At 43.4% G+C, this 23,212-nt stretch overlaps 1 protein-coding gene across 2 annotated transcripts in view; it reads right to left on the minus strand.

Annotated features, from left to right (window-relative positions):
• Positions 1-6,321: 6,321 nt before the first annotated feature.
• The window catches only part of PTPRJ (protein tyrosine phosphatase receptor type J), a gene marked incomplete at its 5' end in the record, with an annotated part of 168,891 nt that continues 152,000 nt past the window's right edge, over positions 6,322-23,212 (minus strand). For both annotated transcript variants that reach the window (XM_079929165.1, XM_079929164.1), the window contains 9 exons: positions 6,322-9,033; positions 11,066-11,201; positions 12,532-12,692; positions 15,580-15,699; positions 18,427-18,561; positions 18,668-18,741; positions 20,980-21,070; positions 21,627-21,714; positions 22,376-22,417. In XM_079929165.1, coding sequence (XP_079785291.1) covers positions 8,875-9,033; positions 11,066-11,201; positions 12,532-12,692; positions 15,580-15,699; positions 18,427-18,561; positions 18,668-18,741; positions 20,980-21,070; positions 21,627-21,714; positions 22,376-22,417 — 1,006 coding nt within the window. In that variant the 3' untranslated portion in view covers positions 6,322-8,874. The remainder of the gene's footprint in view (positions 9,034-11,065; positions 11,202-12,531; positions 12,693-15,579; positions 15,700-18,426; positions 18,562-18,667; positions 18,742-20,979; positions 21,071-21,626; positions 21,715-22,375; positions 22,418-23,212) is intronic.

Below are 23,212 nucleotides of genomic sequence, written 5' to 3' on the forward strand. Positions count from 1 at the left end.
AACAGCCCAGGTGATCACTTGATTTTTTTCCCCCCCATTGTAGCTGAGCAGGCCCTATGGAGTCTTCCTAGGTCAGACCTCCCCCACTCCCCCCGCACCCACCCATGTCCTCTGCCTGCCTCTTGTCTGTAGAAAAACTTTACCCAAAGAATAAATTTAATCAGAAAAGTGAGAAAATGCAGAAGCAAAGAACAACAGCCAAACGAGACAAAATAATGATAGTTTAGCCATTAAACAAAGTCAAGGACATTTAGCTCCTCCTCAAGGGATGTAGAGAATATTCTGAGCCATATTCTTTGAGTTGTCTTGCAGATATTAAAACCCCCACCTGGTAAACGAAGTTAACTACATGATGCCCAGACTGTAACCATGACATAAGAGCTCCAGCTGCACAACTCCGAGAACTGGCCTCAAAGAAATGGGAACAAACCAGCCCTGGAACTGAAGATTAACTGTATTTAAAACAATCAAGATGACATTGATCAAACTGCCCTATGACCAATATCAAGATGATTGTCAGAGCTGAATGTGCTGTTCTGCACGTAGACCCCCCATCCCCTGCCTATACACCCTGGAAACTCCCCCTTAAAAGCTCTTGCCCCCAGTCGGCAACAGGGAGTTGGTTCTTTGGGACACGAGTCCACCTTCTACCCAGCATTGCCAGCTTCCTCAATAAAACTGTCTTTCCTTTTACCCAGCACCTATTTCTCAGTATTGGATTCTTGAGGGATGAGCAGCTGAACCTGAGTTCAGTAACGCCATGATACCTCAGTTTCTAGGCTACACCTGGGTATTCTTTATCAAATTAAGTGCTAGAAGAAGGCAACACTCGAATGCTGGCCCGTTTTGCAGTTTAGCCTGGTTTTTGAACAGTATCCAGTTAACAACAGGCCACTGATAGAATGTGAAGGTTGCTTGTACCTTCCTGCCTGGACCAAACCAATAGTATATGCATAAAGTTCTGGGACAAGTTTGGCCTGAATTAAAGCATGAAGAATGTGGATTTGTTCCCCCAGCCCAGAAAGAAGCCTAGCAGAGGGCCTTCCCTGGTGGTACAGTGGTTAAGACTCCACGCTTCCACTGCAGGGGGCACGGTTTGATCCCTGGTCAGGGAACTAAGGTCCTGCGTGCCACGTGGTGTGGCCAAAAAAAAAAAAAAAAAGCCGAGCGTAACTAACTATAACATAACCTTTAGTGAAGGCCTCTAGGATAGAGATGTAGGCAGATCCTTACTGTTTTCTCTCACATGTCAGATACCTCCAGGTTCTGTTCCTAATTGCCTGTGCTAAGAAACTGACTACATTTTAAACGAAATCATCTACTGTTGAAAGAGATGACTAAGAACCAAATTTGGAGTTGATTCAAATTCCAGTTCTGCCTATTACTAGCTATGGGGCTGTGTTTTAGTTAGTAATTGCCACAAAAATGCCACATAACAAATGACCCCAAAGTCATAGATTCTCATGGAATAAATTATCCTCATGGATCACTTAGGAGCCAGCTGACCTAGACAGGCCTAGGCCCTGTAGCTCTGCTCCAAGGTAGAGTCCTGGCGGGCTTGGCTGGGCAGCTTTATTCATTCTGGGGCCCAGGCTCGTGGAGCAGGTGCCCAGGGGAGGTCATTTTCATGGCAATGAAGAGGGAGAACAAAATCAAGCAAAATCTCATATGGACTAGATTTGGAATGAGTACTTCTGTTCACATCTATGGGCCAAAGCAAATTGCAGTGCGGCCTTGTCTTAAGTCCAAAACAAAGGAGAGGGAATGCATCAGGCCACCATCATCACATGTCTCAGATCCACCCATCTCTCCAAATTCACTGCCACTTCCCTCACAAGTGACCATCAACTATTTCCAAAACCATCCCTAAGGCAGAGCCTCTAACAGGCTCCCCTGCTTCCAGGCTCCCCTCCTACAACCCGTTCTCCATGCAGTGACCGGCACATCAGCACACTCTATTGTGGAAACTCTGATGGCCTCCCACGGCTTGTAGGCTAACTTCCCATCTCCCGACGCGGCTCACGCAGCCCGACTCACTCCCGACTGACTCCGGCTTCATATTGTGCCCTTAGCTTCCTCACCAGCGAGGCCCTAAGGACCACAGCCTTCTCACTGCTCTTCAGAAGTGCAGCTTCATTCCTGCCTCAGGGTCTTGGCTGCCCCTCCTGCCCACTCCCTCCGGGGCTGGCCTCTCACTCCAGCCGCACCGTGACGATAGATACGGGTTTGATTCCTTCTTAATTTCCTGTCTCTCCCATAGGCTCTTAAATTCCACAAGGACAGGGATCATGCCTGTTTTGTTCACAAATGTACACACCGAGGGCCCACTGCCAACCTGTAGGACATGATCAATACAAATTTAAGTCGATAAATAAATAGCTACACTTACTGGGTGTTTAATATATCCCAGGCAATGCGCTGAGTGTCTCAGCATGTTACAGCATCAAAAGTATAACCACACTCCTACCTGCCATCTTCTTTCTTCCTGAACTTACCCTCAAGGCCCCTCTCTGCTGGGACATGAAGATGGGCCCTTCCCAGTTGAACTTGTAATGGTCAGATGACCATTCAAAACACTTGTGGGAAGATGCCCTCCTAGGGAACTGAGTCTCTTAAACTTCCTCAGCTTTAACTAGAAGACATCCACCAGCACCCAACTCCTCTCGGGCACTCAGGGCTGTGTATTCAACAAGCCACAGATGCTGCATTCCAGACACCTCAGGCAAACTTCAGCTCTCTGTCATCTACTGCTCATCATTTGTTTTGTTTTGTTCTTTTAAGAGAACGAACATATGGTGACCAGGGGGGAAGGGCGGGGGGGAAGATAGTTAGGGAGTTTGGGATTGACATGTACCCACTGCTATATTTTAAATGCATAACCAACAAGGACCTATTGTATAGCACAGGGAACTCTGCTCAATCCCTAAATGGGAAAAGAATTTGAAAAAGAATAGATACTTATATATGTAAAACTGAATCCCTTTGCTGTACACCTGAAACTAACACGACATTGTTAATCAACTATACTCCAATATAAAATAAAAAGTTTGTTTCTTAAAGATGCTTATCAAAAGTAGAAAAGTTCTGTGATTTCCGCTCAGTCAGTTTGGGCAAGGGGAGAACTAAAGCTCAGGCCTCCAAGCTTCTGGACCCGAACCATCCTTCCTACCACCATAGATCTGGAGCATCTCTTTAAAAGCAAAATATTTTCTGTCCTCAATGAGGCAAGTAATCATGTCTGGAATAATTCCATTGTCGTATGCTCCAGACCTGTGCTTTTTGCCTAATCAGGAAAGTAATTACAGCAAGGGATCTCGGGCAGACCTGGACATACTATGGGAATCCATGCCTGGAAAACTGACCTGATTTCGCCCAGTATTTCAAATAAACAACTCAGGAATGTGCTGGAATTGTCAGTAGTTATTTTGACTTGGCAAGCAGGCCAGCATTTAGCTGTAGTCTCCAGATGGTTGGGACAGGGAAGGAGGATGAGAAATGAGAAAGAAAGGGAAGAGGTGGGGAAAGAAAGGGATTGAGAGGGTGCGATCAGCAAAAAGGGAAATGAAAGATCTGACAGGACCCCGCGTGCTCTGCCCCATGGCAATGACCACTGAGGACCTAGTGGGACCTGGAGGCCCGGGCAAACGTGTCTCCCACTGAACGTGCCACAGTGTGGCCTGTTCTGTGCAAGAAAGTATACCCTTTACTCCCACTAACCAGTCAAGGGTCTGGTGGTGTCCTTCCTTCCATCCTATTGTGGTCACTCACCCTTGCAACCACTGTGCAGTTTTCATGCAAAGAAAATAGAGAAGGCAAGATTGTGTGTATATATGTCTGTGTGTAAGTTTACTTACGTATACACACACACACACACGTCTTAAAGGTGAGACGGTTTTAATCAACCAGGCTTACAATCCTAGGGCTCTTCCCTGCCAGGGTCATCAGGCACAACCTCAGCTCACCTCACCTCACCCCTCCCTGCACGCCCTCATCCTGAAGCCCTCACCATCCTCCAAGAGGGCACATTCACCCCCTGCCTCCCCCTTATATCCTCCAACTAAAATCCTGCTCAAGACTTGCCTCACATGCCACCCCCCCTTATGCTCCTGGGACCCCTGTCACCTGTTCCTTTATCATCTCCAGTATTTCGTGGGGTTTGTTGTGCATTTGCATCACACGTGCCCCTGGCCACTCCCTCTAGACTGTCCACTTCTTACGGGCAGGACTTGTGCTGCGTTCACCCTTTGTGTCCCTGATGGACCCGAGGAGTGGGCACTGCCGCCGACCAAACAGTAAGTCAGTCAGGGGTCGGGTGGAGAGCGTGTTGCGACACTTTCTCCTTGACACGATGTGGCTGCACTGCCTTGTGGGTGAAAACCAGTTGGTGCGTCTGGGTGTGAAATGCTATTTTTCTCCTTATTTTCATCATCTAACAAACTAAAGATTTTATTTATGTATGTTGTTTGTCTGCCTCCTCTTATCAGGATGTAAGTTCCATGAGGGCAGAGATTTCTGTCCATTTTGTTCACAGTAGAACCCTCAGCCCCCAAGGTATAGTGGCTGGTGTGTAGCAGGTACTCAGTACATCGCTGTTGAATAGATTAATTTGTTTCGGGCAAGAGGAATAAGAGAGATCTTAGAATCATCTCCGTCTACTTAGAGTTTGCATCAGGCAGAAGGGAGCGAGATGAAGGAAAACGTACCCAAACTGCCACAGTCTCCCAGCAATTCTGAGATTCCCCAAATCCATCGACCAGAAAACCCTCTAAAAATTCCGGAGGCTTGCCTAAGGCATATGAGCCACCCCCGAGTGGGTGTGTGTCCACCTGCAGAGCCACGTCCGACCCTCTGTGAGCACACACCTGAGCTGCACGCTCATTTCCCCCAGGTCTCCACTTTCTCACCCTCCATGTGTGTTTTGGGCTGAATTATGTGCCCCCAAAGTTCATATGTTAAAGTCCTAACACCCAGTGCCTCTGAATGCAACTGTATTTGGAGACAGACTCTTTCAAGAGGTAAGTAAGGTAAAATGAGGTCATTAGAGTGCGCTGTAATCTATTGTGACTGCTGTCCTTATAAGAAGAGATTAGGACACACAGAGGGACGACCATGTGAAGACAAAGGGGGAGATGGTCGTCCACCAGCCAAGGAGAGAGGCCTCGGAGGAAACCAACCTGCTGACACCTTGATCTCAGACTTCTAACCTCCAGAACTGTGAGATGATACATTTCTGTTGTTTAAGCCCCCCAGTCTGTTGTACTTTGTTACAGCAGCCCTGGCAAACGAAAACGATGTGGGAAAATCCCAAGGGAAACGTGTTTTTGTTAAGGATGCCCCAGCTGAATGCAGGAAACTAAACGGCTCGGTAAGTGAAATGATGTGGACATAAAGCAAGGAGGGGGAGAGTCAAACAGAGGCATGATGTGTTGACATTTTTTATATTTGGTAATTATGTCTTTTAAAAAAATTTTTTTTCAGGCCATTTTTTTCCTTAAAAAACAAACCAAAAAAAAAAGCAACCAACAGCAATACTCTGTACAAGTATAACAAACATTAGAAATATGCATCATTCCAAAATTGTTACAAGAAAATTACAGTTTTAGAGTCCACATCAACATCTCCTATTCATAGGTGTCCCCAAGGGAAAAAAAGCTACAGTATGTTAAATACTCGACTGCTACACATAGTCTGAAAACTCAGAACTTGGACTTTGGAGGCAAATCGACATCGGTCACCAAGACTCGTTTATTCGCTCAGCAAGTGCAATCGAGCATTTCAAAAGAAAACCAGGCTTTTCCATCCCAGATGAAAAGCGAACATGAATCATCTGCATAGCTGGCCCCAACCCCAGGAGCCTATGACTTGGTGACGCCCAAATCCAGCGGAGTCAGTTACGCCAAAATCTAATGGTTGTTACATGGCCACAGGGAACAGACCCAAATGTCACTTCCTACTGGGGCCAATCATCCTGAGATTTAACTTTGCAGACAAAACGTCCTTGCTCTTGGGAGAAGATATCAATGGCCCAAACGCCCAAACTAACTCATCCCATCCTGGCTGGTTTTCTGTATGCAACTGTCAAATACTAAGCAAGGGCGATCACACCATCCCCACGATTCCACTGGACTCCTCAAAGTTTGGTTCATTGTTCACTGTTCCATTGCTCCTAGAAGGGCTGGGGGCAGGAACTCAAAAGTACTTTCTCTTTTCTGGGACCAACCCCCAGCCCGGGTGTCCTTTATATTTACACATTAATCTTCCCTTTTCACTGTGCTATAAATACCCTCACCAACCCCCCCCCCACCCTTGGCCCATCGCCAGGTCTCTTCAGGATGCAAAGAAGCACCCTGACCTTCGTGTGACCTGCCCATTTGGAATCCAGGCCTCTCCACCACAAGCCTTCCTCCCAGGATTGGGAATGACGTCTGAGAGTGGCTGCTGCCCATTTCCCAAGATCATCCCAGGCGGAAGGGAGGAAGATTTCTGGGTTTTGCATTTTGACACAATATGTTTATGATTATTGTTGCTTTCATCTTTTAAAGGAATTTTTCGAGTTAAGTCCTTCCCTCCGACTTCTCCACGGCAGCGGCAGTGATGTGGGCAGGGCGTACATCTACATGGGATTTGGTACACTGGCACCCATCACCGTGGTTTCCTGACAAATTGGAGTGGGAAGGGGTGTGACCCACAGAACTGCTGCCCGAACAGGGACCACTGAAGAAGTTACGGAACCCTCCAAGATCTGCGTGCAAGGGGCAGCCTTCCAAGTGTGAAGGCTTGGAAGCAATTGCCCAAACCCAGCTTTACTCAACACCCCGGGACAGCACGGCTTCCCTGATGCAGACCTTCAGAGCCAAAGAGGAGGACCCAGCCTGGCCTGGCCTGGCCAGCCCGCTCCTCAAAGGGCCTGATACTGAACAAACTGCTTTCTACCAAAGAGAGCAAACGATTCAGCAAAAAGTGCAATTTCCATTTGGGAAGTAAGGTTCCCCCAAAACACGACACCATTACCACTTCTCCTTTATTTCTTTCAGTACCTCAAAGGGAGAGGGAGACAAAAGACGTGCAGCACCCGACCTCTGAACCGAATCAAGGGCTTTCTGTACGCGGTGGTTCCCCCTTCGTGACCCTAAGATACCCAACTGTCCAGTCAGTGATCAAAGTGCCGGTGAGTTAAGGAGCATGGCAGGGTCAGGAGACAGGATCCCACAGATCCACGGTGACCAGGGCACGCCGCTCCCATTTTCAATAGGACACATCGTCCTATGTTTACAGCAGGATTTATGACTGTGGGAAACGGCCACAGGACTCCAGGGACTTGGTCATTCCTTCATAAGACCTTGTACACTTCATTGCCTATTGGAGGAGAAACTCAACACATCTTCAAAATATAACCTGAGCCACAATATAAAATAAAAAGAAACAAATCCTTTCATGTTAATGCCTTGAGAAGTTTACAGATTATGTACCAATAAAATAAATCCACATAGATTCTGAAATTCTCGGTGGATACACATACCTGAAAGCCAAAAACAACAACAACAAAAATCAACCTACACTTTAAAAAAATCAAAGTAATTACAGCAGCAGTATAGTGAAAAGAAGTTTTAAAAATAATAATTACATCTTTGATACAAATTTGAACTTTGTACACCTCAGTTCCAAGGAATGACTGTTTTAAGAGTTTAGTATATATATATACAGCAGATACGGGTATGTGTCACTGCAGATACAGACTAAAGCCAGTAGACTCTACGGAAGGAGGGATTCATCTGACACTGTTTTCACACGGAAGTGTTCGCAGATTGCCACGCGTTTAAAAACACACACACACATACACGGACACACAGAGACACATAAAATGCCAACCTGAGTAAAACGTTACTAAAAACCTAGAGCATCATGAATCACTAAGTCACATATTGCACCTTTAAATAATCCTTCTTACCACATACAGAAATGAGAAAAAAGATCAAATGGGGACAATAAAAGATTATTGTGTCACTGAAGGGTTCCTCTGCTTCCCCCCGACCTTCCCCCACCCCGAAATTCTCACGGTGATAATTTAGTTTCCACTCTTGCCCAACCAATGGGCAGAAAATGTGGCCATCAGAAGTGTCTTTGGGGAAAAATAGGAGGGGAAAAGGGAAGAAAGAATAGAGCACAAAACGGGGGATGGAGGAAGTTGGGGAGGATCTCCTCTAATCAAATGAGAACAGGAATGTTACTAAGAAGGCTGAACCTCTGATACTAAACTACTGTTTAAATATTCCACATAGTCCAATTATGAGATTCAATACAAAAATAGAGATCTACTGAGTTTTACCTGTGGAAGCATAATTCAGAAAAGGCACATGTTCAAATAGAAAACCCAGGCAGGAGAGGTACCACGTAGCCCTCCCTACATGATAATCATCCACTATTATGTATTTTCCATCAGCTAGATTCCAAGATACAGTAGGTAAAAATAGACCTCTGATACTTAAAATATATTCAACCTAACACAATCCTGGCTTTAGCATGTGAATCATATAAAATAGTCTTTTTAAAAAAGAATGTCTTGTAAAAGAAAAAAAAATCATAGCTCACTTTTCCTGGTGTTCTGTAATTCTCAAGAAAAAAAAAAAGGGAACTCATCCCACTGATAATCAGAAACATAGTTGATTTGCTCACTACCCATCCACAGCCCCTGACAGCCCCAACTTCTCACTTGTCATGTTTCACATGCGCAGCTTCACACTCTCAAATTAGTTCTAACAAAACGGAACAAAGAATTAGGATACTAGACATATAAAAACATGTCAACATCGGGGCATTTTCCTCTGCTGTGGGTGTGACGGTCTGGTTAACTCCAGAAAGGTTTTCCTTTGGAATTTAGGCAATGTAACCATTTGTCTTTCCGAACGCGGTCACAGGTGCAAGGTTTTCGTAGATTGTCATTGCAGTTGTGTTCTGGTAGATGAGATCTACTTTCGAGTCCTTCTGGGATCTGATAATATCCAAAACACACTGATTGAGGAAAACATACTGGTCCTGTTAGAAAAAGAAAGAGAGAAAACAAATGAGCGCAGGTCCTGAAGATGCGCACCCAAGGTTTTTTTCAAACAGATTACCGCCCTCCAACCCCACCCACCCCACAGTGAACACTCCAAGTTCACATAGGTCAAGGGGTAATAACATAGTGGTGAAATCTGAAACCACTGACAGCAAGGTTCTCATCATTAATGGGTCTCAATGAGAGCGGCGCACTCCCCGCACCTCCCTGCACCAAGGAAAAGTACCAGAATCTTGGCGAAGGGCAAAGAAAGAACGTGGAGGAAATAATGCACTAAAAAGTCCAGCAGGGTTTTCTTGGCTAGGAAGGATGTGGAGAATGAATAAGCTGTGATTCTCAACAGAGGGGGGTGGGTTAAAGGGGGATGATCAGGACCGAGTTGCGGGTCCCCACCCTGAAGGGGGTGTAGAGACAGGGGTAATGATTGGGGTAGACCTGAAGGTCCCCATGCTTCAGGCAAGCACATCAGAATCTGCAGGTAGCCATTAAAAAGAGGAAGAAAGGCCCTGGTGGTGCAGTGGTTGAGAGTCCGCCTGCCGATGTAGGGAATGCGGGTTCGTGCCCCGGTCGGGGAAGATCCCACATGGCGCGGAGCGGCTGGGCCCGTGAGCCATGGCCACTGAGCCTGCGCATCCGGAGCCTGTGCTCCGCAACGGGAGAGGCCGCAACAGTGAGAGGCCCACGTACCGCAAAAAAAAAAAGAAAAAAAAGAGGAAGAAAGGGTATATGCTGAAAGATATCCATAATGCTGTTAGAGGAGAAAAACATCACAGGGCAGCACTACCTACAAAATAAGATCCAATTTTTAAAACATGCTCTGTGTGTGTGTGTGTATGTGTATATATTTTTTTAACAGAGGTACATAAGGAAGCCTGTAAAGATATATGCAAGCTGTAAACACTAGCTACCTCTAGGGAGTGGAACTGGGGAAGAAAAAGTAAAAGAGAAAAACGTCCTCTGTATAATCCTGTACTGTTAAATTTTTTTGATATGAACAAATTTATATTATTTTCAAAATATTTTAAAAAGGGATGAGAACATTTGTAAGCAGGTATAAGATTTCTGTGTTTCTCAAAAGCGGATAAAAGATTGATAACTACGACTCTATATATTAATTACAGCAGAAAACAGGAGATCTCTGTCCCCACCAACGCAGGAGGTTACTTCCGCTCTTCCCACCACAGCCACGCTGCGCCACCCCAAAGCACACAATGCACCCAGGCCTCCAGAACATTCCCTGCTGGACTCAGAAACACAGCACATACTCATAGAGTTCTGAATTGGTTCCGGGTGACGGCCTGATACAAGATTAATATTCTGCTCTATCCTGGCAGGGAGCATTCATCCCGACAGCTTTGAGGAAGACTATTTCCCAATACGCGTGTTGAGAACATGCCTTGAACACATAGTTTATCAGGAACATTTCAGGGAAAGCCAAACCCAACAGTTTTACATAAATGACACTGTAGATATTAAGCATGCATGTTCCCAATTGGTCACCATCCTCCCGCAGCCATGATGATTGAAGTTCTTTAACATTTACAAGGCAGGGTGAGGATATATTGCTGTGTTAAAGCTTAAAGCGGCATTATCCTATTTCGTATCATTAATATTTGATGAGTCCATTTCATTAGCTTATTTTAAGAATGGTCAGACCTTCTTAGAAATCAAGAGTTGAAAAGACCAGTTTCATGAGTTTAAAACCCGGAAGCCAAAGTTCAGAGACTTGCTAAGATTATTTGGTGAGTCAGTGGCAGCAAGGTGAGGAATCCTGATACTGTCTCGGTTTGTAGCTCCATTGCTGCTATCAGGACAACTATGTCACTGCATCGGGTATCGTGGGGTAGTTCAATCCCACATCACTTTAAGGTCTTGAAAGAAATCCACCTCACAGCCAAGAGCCAGAAAGATCTGGAAGGGTGGAATATTTTAACACAAGTGCGTGACATGATGCCATCTTTTAAACACAGAAGGGAAGGGGGAATTGTCAGACACAGACATTGGGCTCACCTCTGTCTGCACCATTAAAGACCTGTGCATTCGAAGGTCATACACAATCCCGTACACATCCACAGTGTTCTCATCCTCCATCTGATAGATAAGACGATCGATGGCAATGAAAGTGCCCGTCCTTCCCACCCCAGCACTGAAAAAAAGGGGAAATGAGCATGTCAGCATGGGTTACCTCTACTGTAAAACTCCCATTTCCCCATTTATACATATATCTTACTCTCCTCCACTATCAGGCTTTGAGGGTCAAGCCCAGCACCATTACCAATTGGTTCAATTGAAACCTTTCAAGTCAGACTGTACTAGCTTAGAACTGGGGCCCAAGTCCTAAAGTGACTTTCATGTCAAATGCCACAAATAAAACACCTTGCTAGAGCATCTTGAATCTCAGTCCCATTGAAGTCGCCACTGTATCTAGGTTGGCAAGTTCCATCAATTTATTCCCCAGAGGGCAACAAAGTCCCTCCCTTCTTCTGTCCTAAAATCAATTCCTTCAGCTTCAAAGCTAATTTCCTATTGTTCTGGAGGAGAGGGTGGCAAACTTTTTCTGTTAAGGGCTAGAGAGTAAATATCTTCAGCTTCTCAGACTTTGCAAATCAACTCTTTCTGCCACTATAGCATAAAAGTAACTACAGACAATATGTAACCAAATGGACATGGCTGTGTTCCAATAATACTGTATTTACAAAAACAGACAGCCAAACAGACTGTGGTGATGGTTTCACAGGGGTATACTCATCTCCAAACTCATCACTGTTGTATTCATTATGTTGTATTCATTAATTTACATGCAGTTTTTACATGTGGAAAAAATATTTTTAAATAAATAAAATGAACCAGAGTTATGTGTTTCAACATTGTTAAATAGCAAACCAAAATGCTAAACAAAAGAGGTTGCAGAATGATGTATACATTCTAAAATCTGGTAAAAGTTTAAAGTATATAAAACCATAGAGTTACGTACATATGTAATAAAATATAAAAGCACAGAAGGGAATGATATAGATCAACTTTAGGACCACATTCACCTATGTAAGAAGGCGAATGGGATAGGAGACTAGTAAGCAGAGACTTTAATTATATCTGTAATATTATTAACAAAAAGAAACATATATGGCATCATGTGGTGCCTGATTAAATTGTTATTATTCTCCATACTTTTGTAAGGTTGAAATATTTCAAAACAAAATATTATAAATAAGAAAGAAATTTAAATATATTATGATTTTTTTTTAAATACAGGCAAGTGACCAGATCTGACCCACAGGCTATAGTTTGCCAACCCCCGTTCTAAAGTCGAAGGCTTAGGGAATAAGCCCTAATTCCTTATTGGTCCCTTATCCAAACCTTTCTTGAATTTGTAAATACCTATTGCATTCCCTCTTAGGGTTTTTTTTTTTTTCCAAAAGTGTCCATATTTATAAGTACGTTTGAAATCTGTCACACATGGACAGCCATCTGCATACCTGCAGTGCACCAGAATCGGTGACTCAGGAGGACTCTGCTTCATGTAGTCACGAACAAGGTACCGGAAGTTGATGAGCAGGTCAGTGGTGTCGGGAACGCCATGGTCAGGCCAGGAGGTGAAATGGAACTGACGCAGAGTGTGGCTCTCACTTGTCTGGATCTAAAAGCCAAGAAAAGTTGTAAGATCCAGAGAGAAAGGCAAGCTAGATCAAGCAGTACCTGAAGACTGAACTGCACGGCTCAGCTGAAAGGCAGCTCAGCAGAAGTGGTTATGACCACAAATTAGAATGGTACATTGGTACAACAGCTGATAAAGTGCTCGCAGGGACTTCGATGTACTCATCAAATCCTCATAACATGCCAAGCAGGAGGGTTTATGATCCCCCTTTAAAAAAGGAGGAGGGGGCTTCCCTGGTGGCGCAGTGGTTGAGAGTCCGCCTGCTGATGCAAGGGACACGGGTTTGTGCCCCGGTCCAGGAAGATCCCACATGCCGCGGAGCGGCTGCGCCCGTGAGCTATGGCCGCTGAGCCTGCGCGTCCGGAGCCTGTTGCCCCGCAACGGGAGAGGCCACAACAGTGAGAGGCCCGAGTACCGCAAAAAAAAAAAAAAAAAAAAAAAGGAGGAGGAAGGTTCCAAGAAGTGAAACAACTTCTCTTAACACTCAGCTCAGAGGCAGAAGTCTCTCATCCTTCGATTTTGAATTCAGAATCTTCCCCTTCCAATCCAGCCTCCTGCCAATAATGTGCTCACATTCTTACACCTACACCTCCTTAGAGATTCATAAACCCCACCCCTTGAGCCCACCTGGAAATGTCACTGACCAAAAATAAATTTATACAAATACAACTACGATAGTCAGTGCCTTCGGGGCAAGAAATGCCTCATAATTCACGTCTTACAAAGAATTTAATAAAGTGATAGGCAACCGGCAAGCACCAAGTAAATACTTAGAGCTGTAGGGCTTTGAGAAAGGGCATCTATTTCGACTTCAGATAGACAATAGAAAGTGAAGCTTATTATAACAGAGTTAGTTATTATGCAGACTGGTTTCCTACATGGACCAAAGCACATACCTTTAATTATCAGAACTCCACCCAGGCTGGGCCATTCCCATTCCTGATTCAACTGTACTCATTATGCCTACACCTGGGCACTGGCCTCACCTGTGTGTAGCTATATCTGGACTGCTGGCATTTCCATCTTCTTTATGACAGCTACCCTTTGAAGCTTCTTTTGTTGTTGTTAATGTATATACATTATAAAAGCAGTACATTCACATTATTCAAAATGTGGAAGACAGTAAGAAAAAAGGGCAGTGAGGGAAGAGGGTACTGTGAAATCCCGTCACGCAGGAACATAACATTCACAGATTTAATTATAAGTACTCATCCAAAGAAAGAAACCAGCCATGAGAGAAAAGAGGGGAGAAGGAGAGAGATGAGGGAAAGGTCAGACTTTCAGTATTATCTCCAGAGCAAATCGGCTCAGGTTAGAGGTGGCAGGCAAAGGACACTTTCAGCCCTATCAGTTATGTTCCCACTTTTTAAAGGGAAAATATATTCATGCATTTTGTACAATTAAAAATAATATCTTATTAAATGCCATGTGGTATCCTAGATTGGATCCTGAACTGGAAAGGGCTTTAGTGGAAAACTATGAAATTAGAAGAAAGTCTGGAGTTTAGTTAATAAAAATAATAGTAAATTTTTTAATGATGTGGACAATTCTACCCACAATTCCCCTCCACAAGGGCAAACTCCAAGCAGTGAAAGCAACCAAGGATAAGCCAGTCTGTTTAAAATGGGTGAAATCTATAGAAATAAGTATGACATTTTAAGGGATTCTCAGCTATGGTGAACTGCATTATTTATGTGACCCATTCAATACATGATTAACTGCTTTGACGGCATCTCCAGGAGAAGAATTGAAATAAGTATTAATGGAGGCCAGAGCCTTTGAGACACGGCAATTAGCAAAGAGTTAATATACTACAACAGTGTAGCATGAAATGACTTATGAAATCTTCAAGGATAATTCTCATAGACTGGAAACCAGCCCACCAGCCCTTCATAAACGCAACTCTACTAAATCTACTTCCAGGTTTTTCTTTTATGCACTATTCATAATGTGCATAAAATTTTGTCTCCTAGTATATTTCCCTTAATTACACTCTAACTTCTTCTCATGGTAATTATGCAGTTTCCATAGCCATCATTTCTAATAGCTGAATAATGATACAGTGACTAGATAACCTATAGTTTCATTATCTATACTCCAAAAGCTAGATATGTGCATGGTTTCCAAATTTTCCCCCCCATTATAAATAATACTCAGATACATCTTTATGAATAATAAGCCTTCTCCTATATTTCAGATTATTTCTTTAGGGCAGATTCTCAAACTTGGAACCACCAGATCAAAGGGGGACGGGTATTTTTATGCCTTTGATATAAACTGCAGAGGGTTATATTGATTTATGCAGCCATCAAAAGATATCAATGTTGCTCATGACACTGATTCTATTTTTAAACATCCTTTACAAAACTAAAAGGACACATAAGCTGACTTCCTAGAATGCCTACACAATTTAACTGCATTTGTTTTCAAAACATTTTGGGGGAAGGGAGGCCATGTGTATATGTCCTGGAATCCTATTATTGTAACTGTCATTATAAACTATTCCAACAGCAAATGGCCACTCCTGATGTCATACTTCCAACCAAATAATCCAAAACGGCCTTGATTTGTAGCAAAAATTCTATGAGCAGTTCACGTGGAAGTGGAAGAAAAGGAGTACAGATACTGAGCCATGCTCTTAAGATTCACTTTATTTAAGAAGAACTTAGGAAATGCTCTTTAAGAAAGCAAAGCCGAAGGGTTGCCTTAGAGTATATGCAGATATGGATTGTTTTATTTTTAAAGAAAAAAGCAAAAATATAATTCTGATGCATAAAAAAATTGGTTAATACCAACCTAAAAAGCATCAACCCAAGGTTTATATATGTTAATGTTATATGAGACTTACCCTTCTTGACCTCTTACTTACATTTTGCACTGTGAAGTCTCTGATGGTCCATTCTGGTAGAACAATTTCTGACGTCATTGCCACCGTTATGTCCCCGTAGTCCTGAGCCTGCTTGGAGGGCCAGTACTCCTCACATTTGGTCTAGAATAAAAGGTGTTTTTAAACAAAGACTCAGATCAAACCACCTACCATCACGAAAGCCTCACAAGGAGACCAGATATTGAAAACTAGCACCGCCCGGCGTCTGAATCCATCCCTCAGGTGGGTTCTGTCTGACCCTTGGAATTTTGGTTTTTTTTAAATTTACGATTCCTGCCAACTTTTTTAAATTTGGGAGTTTTCCCATAAAAATCCAGATTTCTTGCTTCTCTTGAAAAATCAGAAGATCTAGCCAACACTGAGCCCCCATTTCTGACTCAGAGCTAAGCAGCAGCTGTTCCTTCACAGGGGACACCATGCCCACCCAGCTCCCCCAGGCCTACAGCAGCCATTCCACTAGCTCCCTGAACTAAAGTTCTCTGACTGACCTATAACCCTAAGCAGCAGAAGAAATGAGAACTTTCCCCAATACTTTTAGATACACACTAATTGCAATACAAATATGGACACCAATAAAGAGAATCAGATTAAATAATTTGGGGGTCTTTGATTTTTATAAAGTCAGTGGGCAGATGTGAATAGAAATAAAAATCAGGAAACAACTGCTCTCTGAGACTACCTCAATCCCCATTTAGTAACTGACTGAAAACACACACACACATATATACACACACTGTCTCTCTAAACTTTCCAAAGTGTGCTCTCCTGCAATGGTTTCTAACCCTGACTGATATCTGACTCACCTCGGAGGTTTGTTTTGCTTTAAAAGCAGATGCCTGCTTCCCACCTCCAGAGATGCTGACTCTGACCCAGGGATCTGTATTTTTTAAAAGATCCCGGCTTCTGGACCGCTGCTCCAAGAAAGAACACAGGACTGGGACACACTGACATGGAGTTTTTGCCCAGGTTGTCTCTTATCCACTGGATTTATGTTACTACCTTGTGGGCAAGCTCTTAAACTCTAAGCTTCAGTTTCCCCATCTATAAAATAATAACACCTCACAGGGTTGTTATAGGAAAAAATAACATATATGGAGAATCTAGTGCAGAAAATACACTGGCTCTCTTCCCCTGTCACCCAGGGTCAGTAACATCCACTTCTCTCCTGCCTGATGATGAACAAGGTCCCATTAAATTCATCTTCTTGTTCTTCGTTAATTTAACTATGTCGTTTTCATTTATCTAACAGATATTTAGGAGAATGTCCCATGTGTGAGGCCCTGGGCTCAACAGCACCATAAAGTTTATTTGCATTCATAAGCAATGGCCTTTCGTTTGCATCATAACCTGTTCTAATGCGAGAAATGGGTGCAGAACCCAACCTTCTGTGTCACACATAATATGAAGGGAACCACCTCTTAACTGTTCTTTGTTACCTTTCCTTCCTCCAACCCCAGCCCCTAACACAGGACCTTACACATACTTGGGGCTGGATAAACATCTGCTAAATTAAAGTGAAAGAACAGAACATTAAAAGAAATGATGCCCAGGGACTTCCCTGGTGGCACAGTGGTTAAGAATCCGTCTGCCAATGCAGGGGACACGGGTTCAAGCCCTGGTCCAGGAAGATCTCACATGCCGCGGAGCAACTATGCCCGCGCGTCACAACTATTGAGCCTGGGCTCTAGAGCCCGCTCGCGACAACTAGAGAAAGCCTGAGTGCAGCAACGAAGACCCAAGGCAGCCAAAAATTAAATAAATAAATAAAAGCTCTACTATTAAAAAAAGAAAGAAGAAAAAAAGAAATGATGCCTGACAGGTTGGCACTATCTCCGGGATAGTGCTACTCAAAGCATGCACCCTGGAGCGGCAGCAGCGGGAATTGTCAGAAGTGCAACTCGGAGGTCCACCACAGACCCTTTGAATTAGAAACTCTGGAGGCGGAGCCACCCTGCAGGTGACTCTGATGCACGTTAAAGTTTCAGAACCACTGGCTTAGGGACTTGACTCCTTGGGACTTCCCTGGTGGTCCAGCGGTTAAGATTCTGCCCTTCCAATACAGGGGGGCACGGGTTCGATCCCTGGTTGGGGAACTAGCATGGCCCAAAAAGAAAAGGGACTTGACTCCTATCCTATTCTTTAAGTAACAAACCTTCATGAAAAAGTTCACAAAGCACATTAGGTCCTATTCCTCAGGCACAGCCTTTTTGAATTTAGCCCATGTTTTTCAATTCTCCTTGGTCCACTTATGGAAAGATGGGATTTTATTACTAGAAGAAATCTTATCTTTGATGGAAGTGGCTGGGAGGATTCCAGGCCATCAGAAGGGAGAGGGAACTGCTGAGACTTCTCTGGGGATACATCAGAAATTTTGTATAAAGAAAGGGTCCCAATGCTATAGAGTAAGTTTGAAAATCACTGAGTTGGTCCAATTGGTCATCTCACAGGTGCAGCTGGTTGCTCGGAGGCAGGTCGGGCTTGCACTCATCCACAGAGCTGATGAACAACGGAGCTGCACGTGACTTCTTCCGCCTCACTAACCCAACCCCTGCTGTTCATTAATGCCAGCAGCAGTGACTTAATGAATAGAGAACATTGCTCTCTGTCCACAAAGCAAGGTAATGATAACATAGAATTTTTTAATGTTTTTCTAGAACTTTTCTCTTAGAGGAGAAAAAGTCAGAAAACACACTTCTAAGAACACAGGTGCTAATATTTGGGGGAGTGTTTTTTTAAAAAAAGACAGATCATTTTTAAGATACCCTCCCACCACAGTAAATACGAATGAACGAATTGAACTGAATAATAATAAAAATAAAAGATACTTGCCCTTCCCTGCTCAACACATTTGGTCAGCATGACAATGGCATAGACATTTTTCTCCCAAACCATACGCCAAAAATCTTTCAAAGTGTTGGGTAAAGGTCCTTGTGTGGCAATAAATTCTTTCTTGGAATGGTAGCCCTAAAAATGGAAAGCAGTACATATTGAACCTCAAAGAGACAGCAAGAGGACAGCAGGAGGATCTCCTCCTAACCAGCCAGCACTATGGGCCCCGCTCTCCACTTACAGGCATGTAGTTGGCATTGATGTAGTCGTCAGTTGAATGGGCATGGACTGAAAGTTTGACACGGGAAATATCGTCTGTGACATTCAAAGAAAAAAGTTCCATGTTAGAATAGAAGCAAAGGTGTGAGGTGAGTTGAATACAAGAGAAAAAACTGTCGTTTTCATTTATCTAACAGATATTTAGGAGAATGTTCCATGTGTGAGGCCCTGGGCTCAACAGCACCGTGAAGTTTATTTGCATTCATAAGCAATGGCCTTTCGTTTGCATCATAACCTGTTCTAATGCGAGAAATGGGTGCAGAGCCCAACCTTGTGTGTGGCAACCCAACCCTGTGTGGCAACGCAGGGGCTCCATCACACCTTGAAGCTGCATGGCTTGGCGTTTTACATCCACGACCTTATTTCATTCCCACAGTCACCAGATGTGACTGTGGCACAGACAAGTTACATGATCACCTGGGCAGAGCTAGTCAGTGGCAGAGCCATGGTCAGAACCCGGGCAGCCTGGCAACAGGTCCCAAGGTCTTAACCACTCCAGACCGCCTTCTCAGGCAAAACCAACTATTACCATTCTTGGGTGCGTGCCATGAGCCAGGGAAGGCCCTCAGCAATGTTATTTATTCCTTATAACCACACTACAAGCTTCTGCGCCCATTTTAAAGAGGAGGAAACTGAGGGTCAGAGAGATTAAGTGATTTTTCCAAGCACTTTCATCTGGTGCATGGCAGTCAGAATTCAAATCCAGTGCCCTTTCCAGCATAGCAGGGTAGATACTCAGTTAAGACTTTCACACTTTCTCTATTCTCATAAAAAAAAGTTGTTATAAAAAGTCCCAAATGCAAGAATAAACTGAATGTATAAGACTATTATAAGTGGTATATGTGGAATCTAAGATATGACACAAATGAACTTATTTACAAAACTGAAACAGACTCACAGGCATAGAAAACAAACATATAGTTATCAAAGGGGAAAGGGAGTGGGGGGATAAATTAGGAGTTTGGGATTAGCAGATTTAAACAGATAAACAACATGGTTCTGTATAACACAGTTATACTGAACTATATTCAATATCCTATAATAAACCATAATGGAAAAGAATATGAAAAAATGTGTGTGTGTGTGTATATATATGTGTATATATATATATATATATATATATATATATAATGGAATCACTTTGCTGTACAGCAGAAATTAACAGAACATTGTAAATCAACTATACTTCAATTTTTTAAAAAAAGACTACTATAAGTAGAAGGACATAAAGCATAAAATTCTCATGTTTCCTATATACTGTCATCTCAAAAAACACACACGCAAAATTGTCCAACTCCAGAAATGAAATAATATCCTTAAAATCTCAACTATCAGCCTGAGCTATAAGCAGCAACTCCTATGTTTCCCTGTCTTTGACTATCCACTATCTCACCCTCCCCTGAACAAAATAACAACAATTCTAAACCCAGTTACCAACATGAGTGTCAGCCTAAAATCTTCCCAATAAAAACAACAGCCAAACTCTGGATCTGAAAATCTCCACAGACATCCACAAGAACGGGCCAATAATCCTGTGTTAACCCTCAAAGCGCAGAGCTGAGGCAGATCCCGACAGCCTAGTGTTAAAAGCCTTTCTCTCAGCACACGCATGAGTCAATGTCTGCTGTCAATATAAGTGCTGGAGGGGCGGCGAGGAATGAAGAGAACGAAGGGAGGAGCTAGAAAATCCTGAATCTAAACAGAAGTTAACATTTCAGGCCAGGAAAGAAAAACACAACTTCAAGTAAAACAGACAATTTAAAAAAACAACAAAAAAAGACAGGAATGAACCCAAATGTAATTCATATTTAGCCGTGGAATGTACTCGGCCAACCAGAGACGTGTCTGGACAAACAGAAAGCATTACTCCCTGCCTGCCCTCGCCCTGCTCCCTTTCATTCCAGAACTATACTAACGGAAATAAAAGAGCTGTGGGAATAAAGGGGTTCAAAGCGCAGACTCTGGCCTTTTCCCTGAATGAAACTGACAGACTCGGTCCAAGTCTGGTCCCATCATGACTATCTGTGTGACTCTGGGCAAATCACCTAGCCACTCTGTGCCTCATTGTCCTCATCTACTACCTATTTCATAAGGCTACTGTGAGGATTGAATTCAATGGCATATGCCTGAACACCGTGCTCAGCACACAGAAGGTGACTAAGGAATGGCTATGGAAGTGGTTAGTTCGTATCTGGATTCTTCTCCCCTCTACTGTTAAGAGATGTGATGCCAATGATGGAAAAAAGGGAAAGTAATGTGGAAAAAACAACTTACAGGGTAGAACATTGTTATAGCGATTTTTTCCTCTATTCTCAGCCATTTCAGCTGCGTACTTAGGTAGACTAATTCCAACAAGCTTCAGATCCTAAAAACAGAACATATGAGTTGTGCATTTATTCAGCGTTCAAATGTTAGTTATACTACTCAGCGAGTACGACAGAACAAAGTGGGAATGCAGAGATGTTATGGGTAACATTGTGTCCCTCAAATAGATATGCAGAAGTTCTAACCTCTGGTACCTGTGAATGAAATCTGAGTTGAAAATACAGCTTTTGCAGATGTACTCAAGATAAGACGAGGTCATACTGCAGGAGGGCAGGGCCCTTAGTGCAATATCACTGGTGTCTTTATAAGAGGAGAAAAGACACTGAGATACAGACACACAAGGGAGACATGTGAAGATGGAGGTTATATGGCCACAAGTCAAGAATGCTTGGGGCTTCCAGAAGCTGGATGAAGCAAGGAAGGCTCCTCCCCAAGAGGTTTCAGAGGCGCCCCCAGGGGACATGCAAGAGCTTCTCTCTCCCCTCAAAGAGGGCTGCCTCTCACCCAAAGCTTCACCATAAAACGGAAACAGGCAGTTTTCCAACTTTCAGGAAAAACGTAGCGCAATTAAAAACACAACATTTACAGCCACATACTTCATATTCTTCTGCAAATCCACAGTTGGAGTCAGCTTGCTGTTTCTTAAAGTAGGCCTCAAAATTCTCCACTTTGATTAACTTGGATCTAGGAAAACAAAACAGGATTTTTTGCATTCAACCAAGTTCACACTCAAAATAGAAAAATACAAGTTATTTTTTTAAAAAGTGGAGAGTTTACTCACTTTTTAGGTCTTCATCATAGAAAAGGAAAGAAATAAAATAAGCAGTTAGAAAAAAATGACTCAACCATGACTCTGGAGATGACAGTAAACATCTTCCCAAAGAAAACCTGTAGTACAAGAGGCGGGCGGGCGGGCGGTGGCAGGTGGTGGCACTATAATGTTATTTACAAAACAATGAAATATGAATCAGGAAATCTGACTTCTAGACCCTGTCATAGAACTGATTGGTTTTGTGACTTTGAGCAAGTTCTCTCCTCCTAGATCTTCACAACCTTTTTTGAATCACAAAATATATATTTGTTGGTAGACTATATGGCAAAAGTATGGTTCCCCTTGCCATTGTACAACACGGCAAGGAAGCTAGCTTCAGGAGACTAGGAAACATAGGTTCCGTGCAGAATAACAAGGCTAATAAGGACTTCCGGAGGATTAGGTCCAAACCTGTCGAAAAGTGGCAGCAGTTTCCATCAAAAAACAAACAAACAAACAAACAAAAACCTCAAAATAGGCACTGAACAGATTGAGGGGTTAAATGTATGAAGGTGCACAACTCTGGAGACTTACTTAATTTGAGAAAAGGACACGTCATTGTTCTTGGCATCTTTCCTGTTTTGAAAGAAAAAGAAAGACCCATTAGATCAAAACGGCTTAACTCTGTGCTTTGTCCCCTTTGTGTATCTACAAAATGCCTTTTCGCTGAGCATTAGTTCATACACAGCATTACTTCGTGCTCACAAATACTAGACTTAACGGTCTAAGCAGCAAATGCTGAGTATAAGCCTGTGAAGTTACTCTCTCTCTCTCTTTTTTTTTTTTTTTTTGCGGTACGCGGGCCTCTCACCGTTGGGGCCTCTCCCGTTGCGGAGCACAGGCTCCGGACGCGCAGGTCAGCGGCCATGGCTCACGGGCCCAGCCGCTCCGCGGCATGTGGGATCTTCCCGGACGGGGCCACGAACCCATGTCCCCTGCATCGGCAGGCGGACCCTCAACCATTGCGCCACCAGGGAAGCCCAAGTTACTCTCTTTTGTACCATCTTAAAGTATTGAAGAATCTTACTGAAGCAATGTGTAGGAGTTCCTCTGGGTACATACCGGCAGCACCACCCTAGCGTAAAGCCACACTCGTTCTTTAGTGCTCTGGTTTTTGTTTTCTTGGTTTGTTATTCGTTTGGCTTTGGTTTTGGTTTTGGCGTTGAGAAAGCCTTTCTGATAAAGTTAATGTAATAAACCAGAAAATACACCCAGTGTCGGCAAGGTGGTCGGGCACCTGGCCCTCTTCTGTACTGCTGGCTAAACCCCATGCTGGCGTTAAAAGAAAAAAACTTTCTGGAAGGCAATTTCGCAGCACGTATCAAAATTGATAACATGCATACCCCCTGACCCAGCAATTTCCCAGCTTGG

The sequence above is a fragment of the Stenella coeruleoalba genome (assembly GCF_951394435.1).
Source record: "Stenella coeruleoalba genome assembly, chromosome: 8".
In the NCBI taxonomy this organism is placed as follows: domain Eukaryota; kingdom Metazoa; phylum Chordata; class Mammalia; order Artiodactyla; family Delphinidae; genus Stenella; species Stenella coeruleoalba.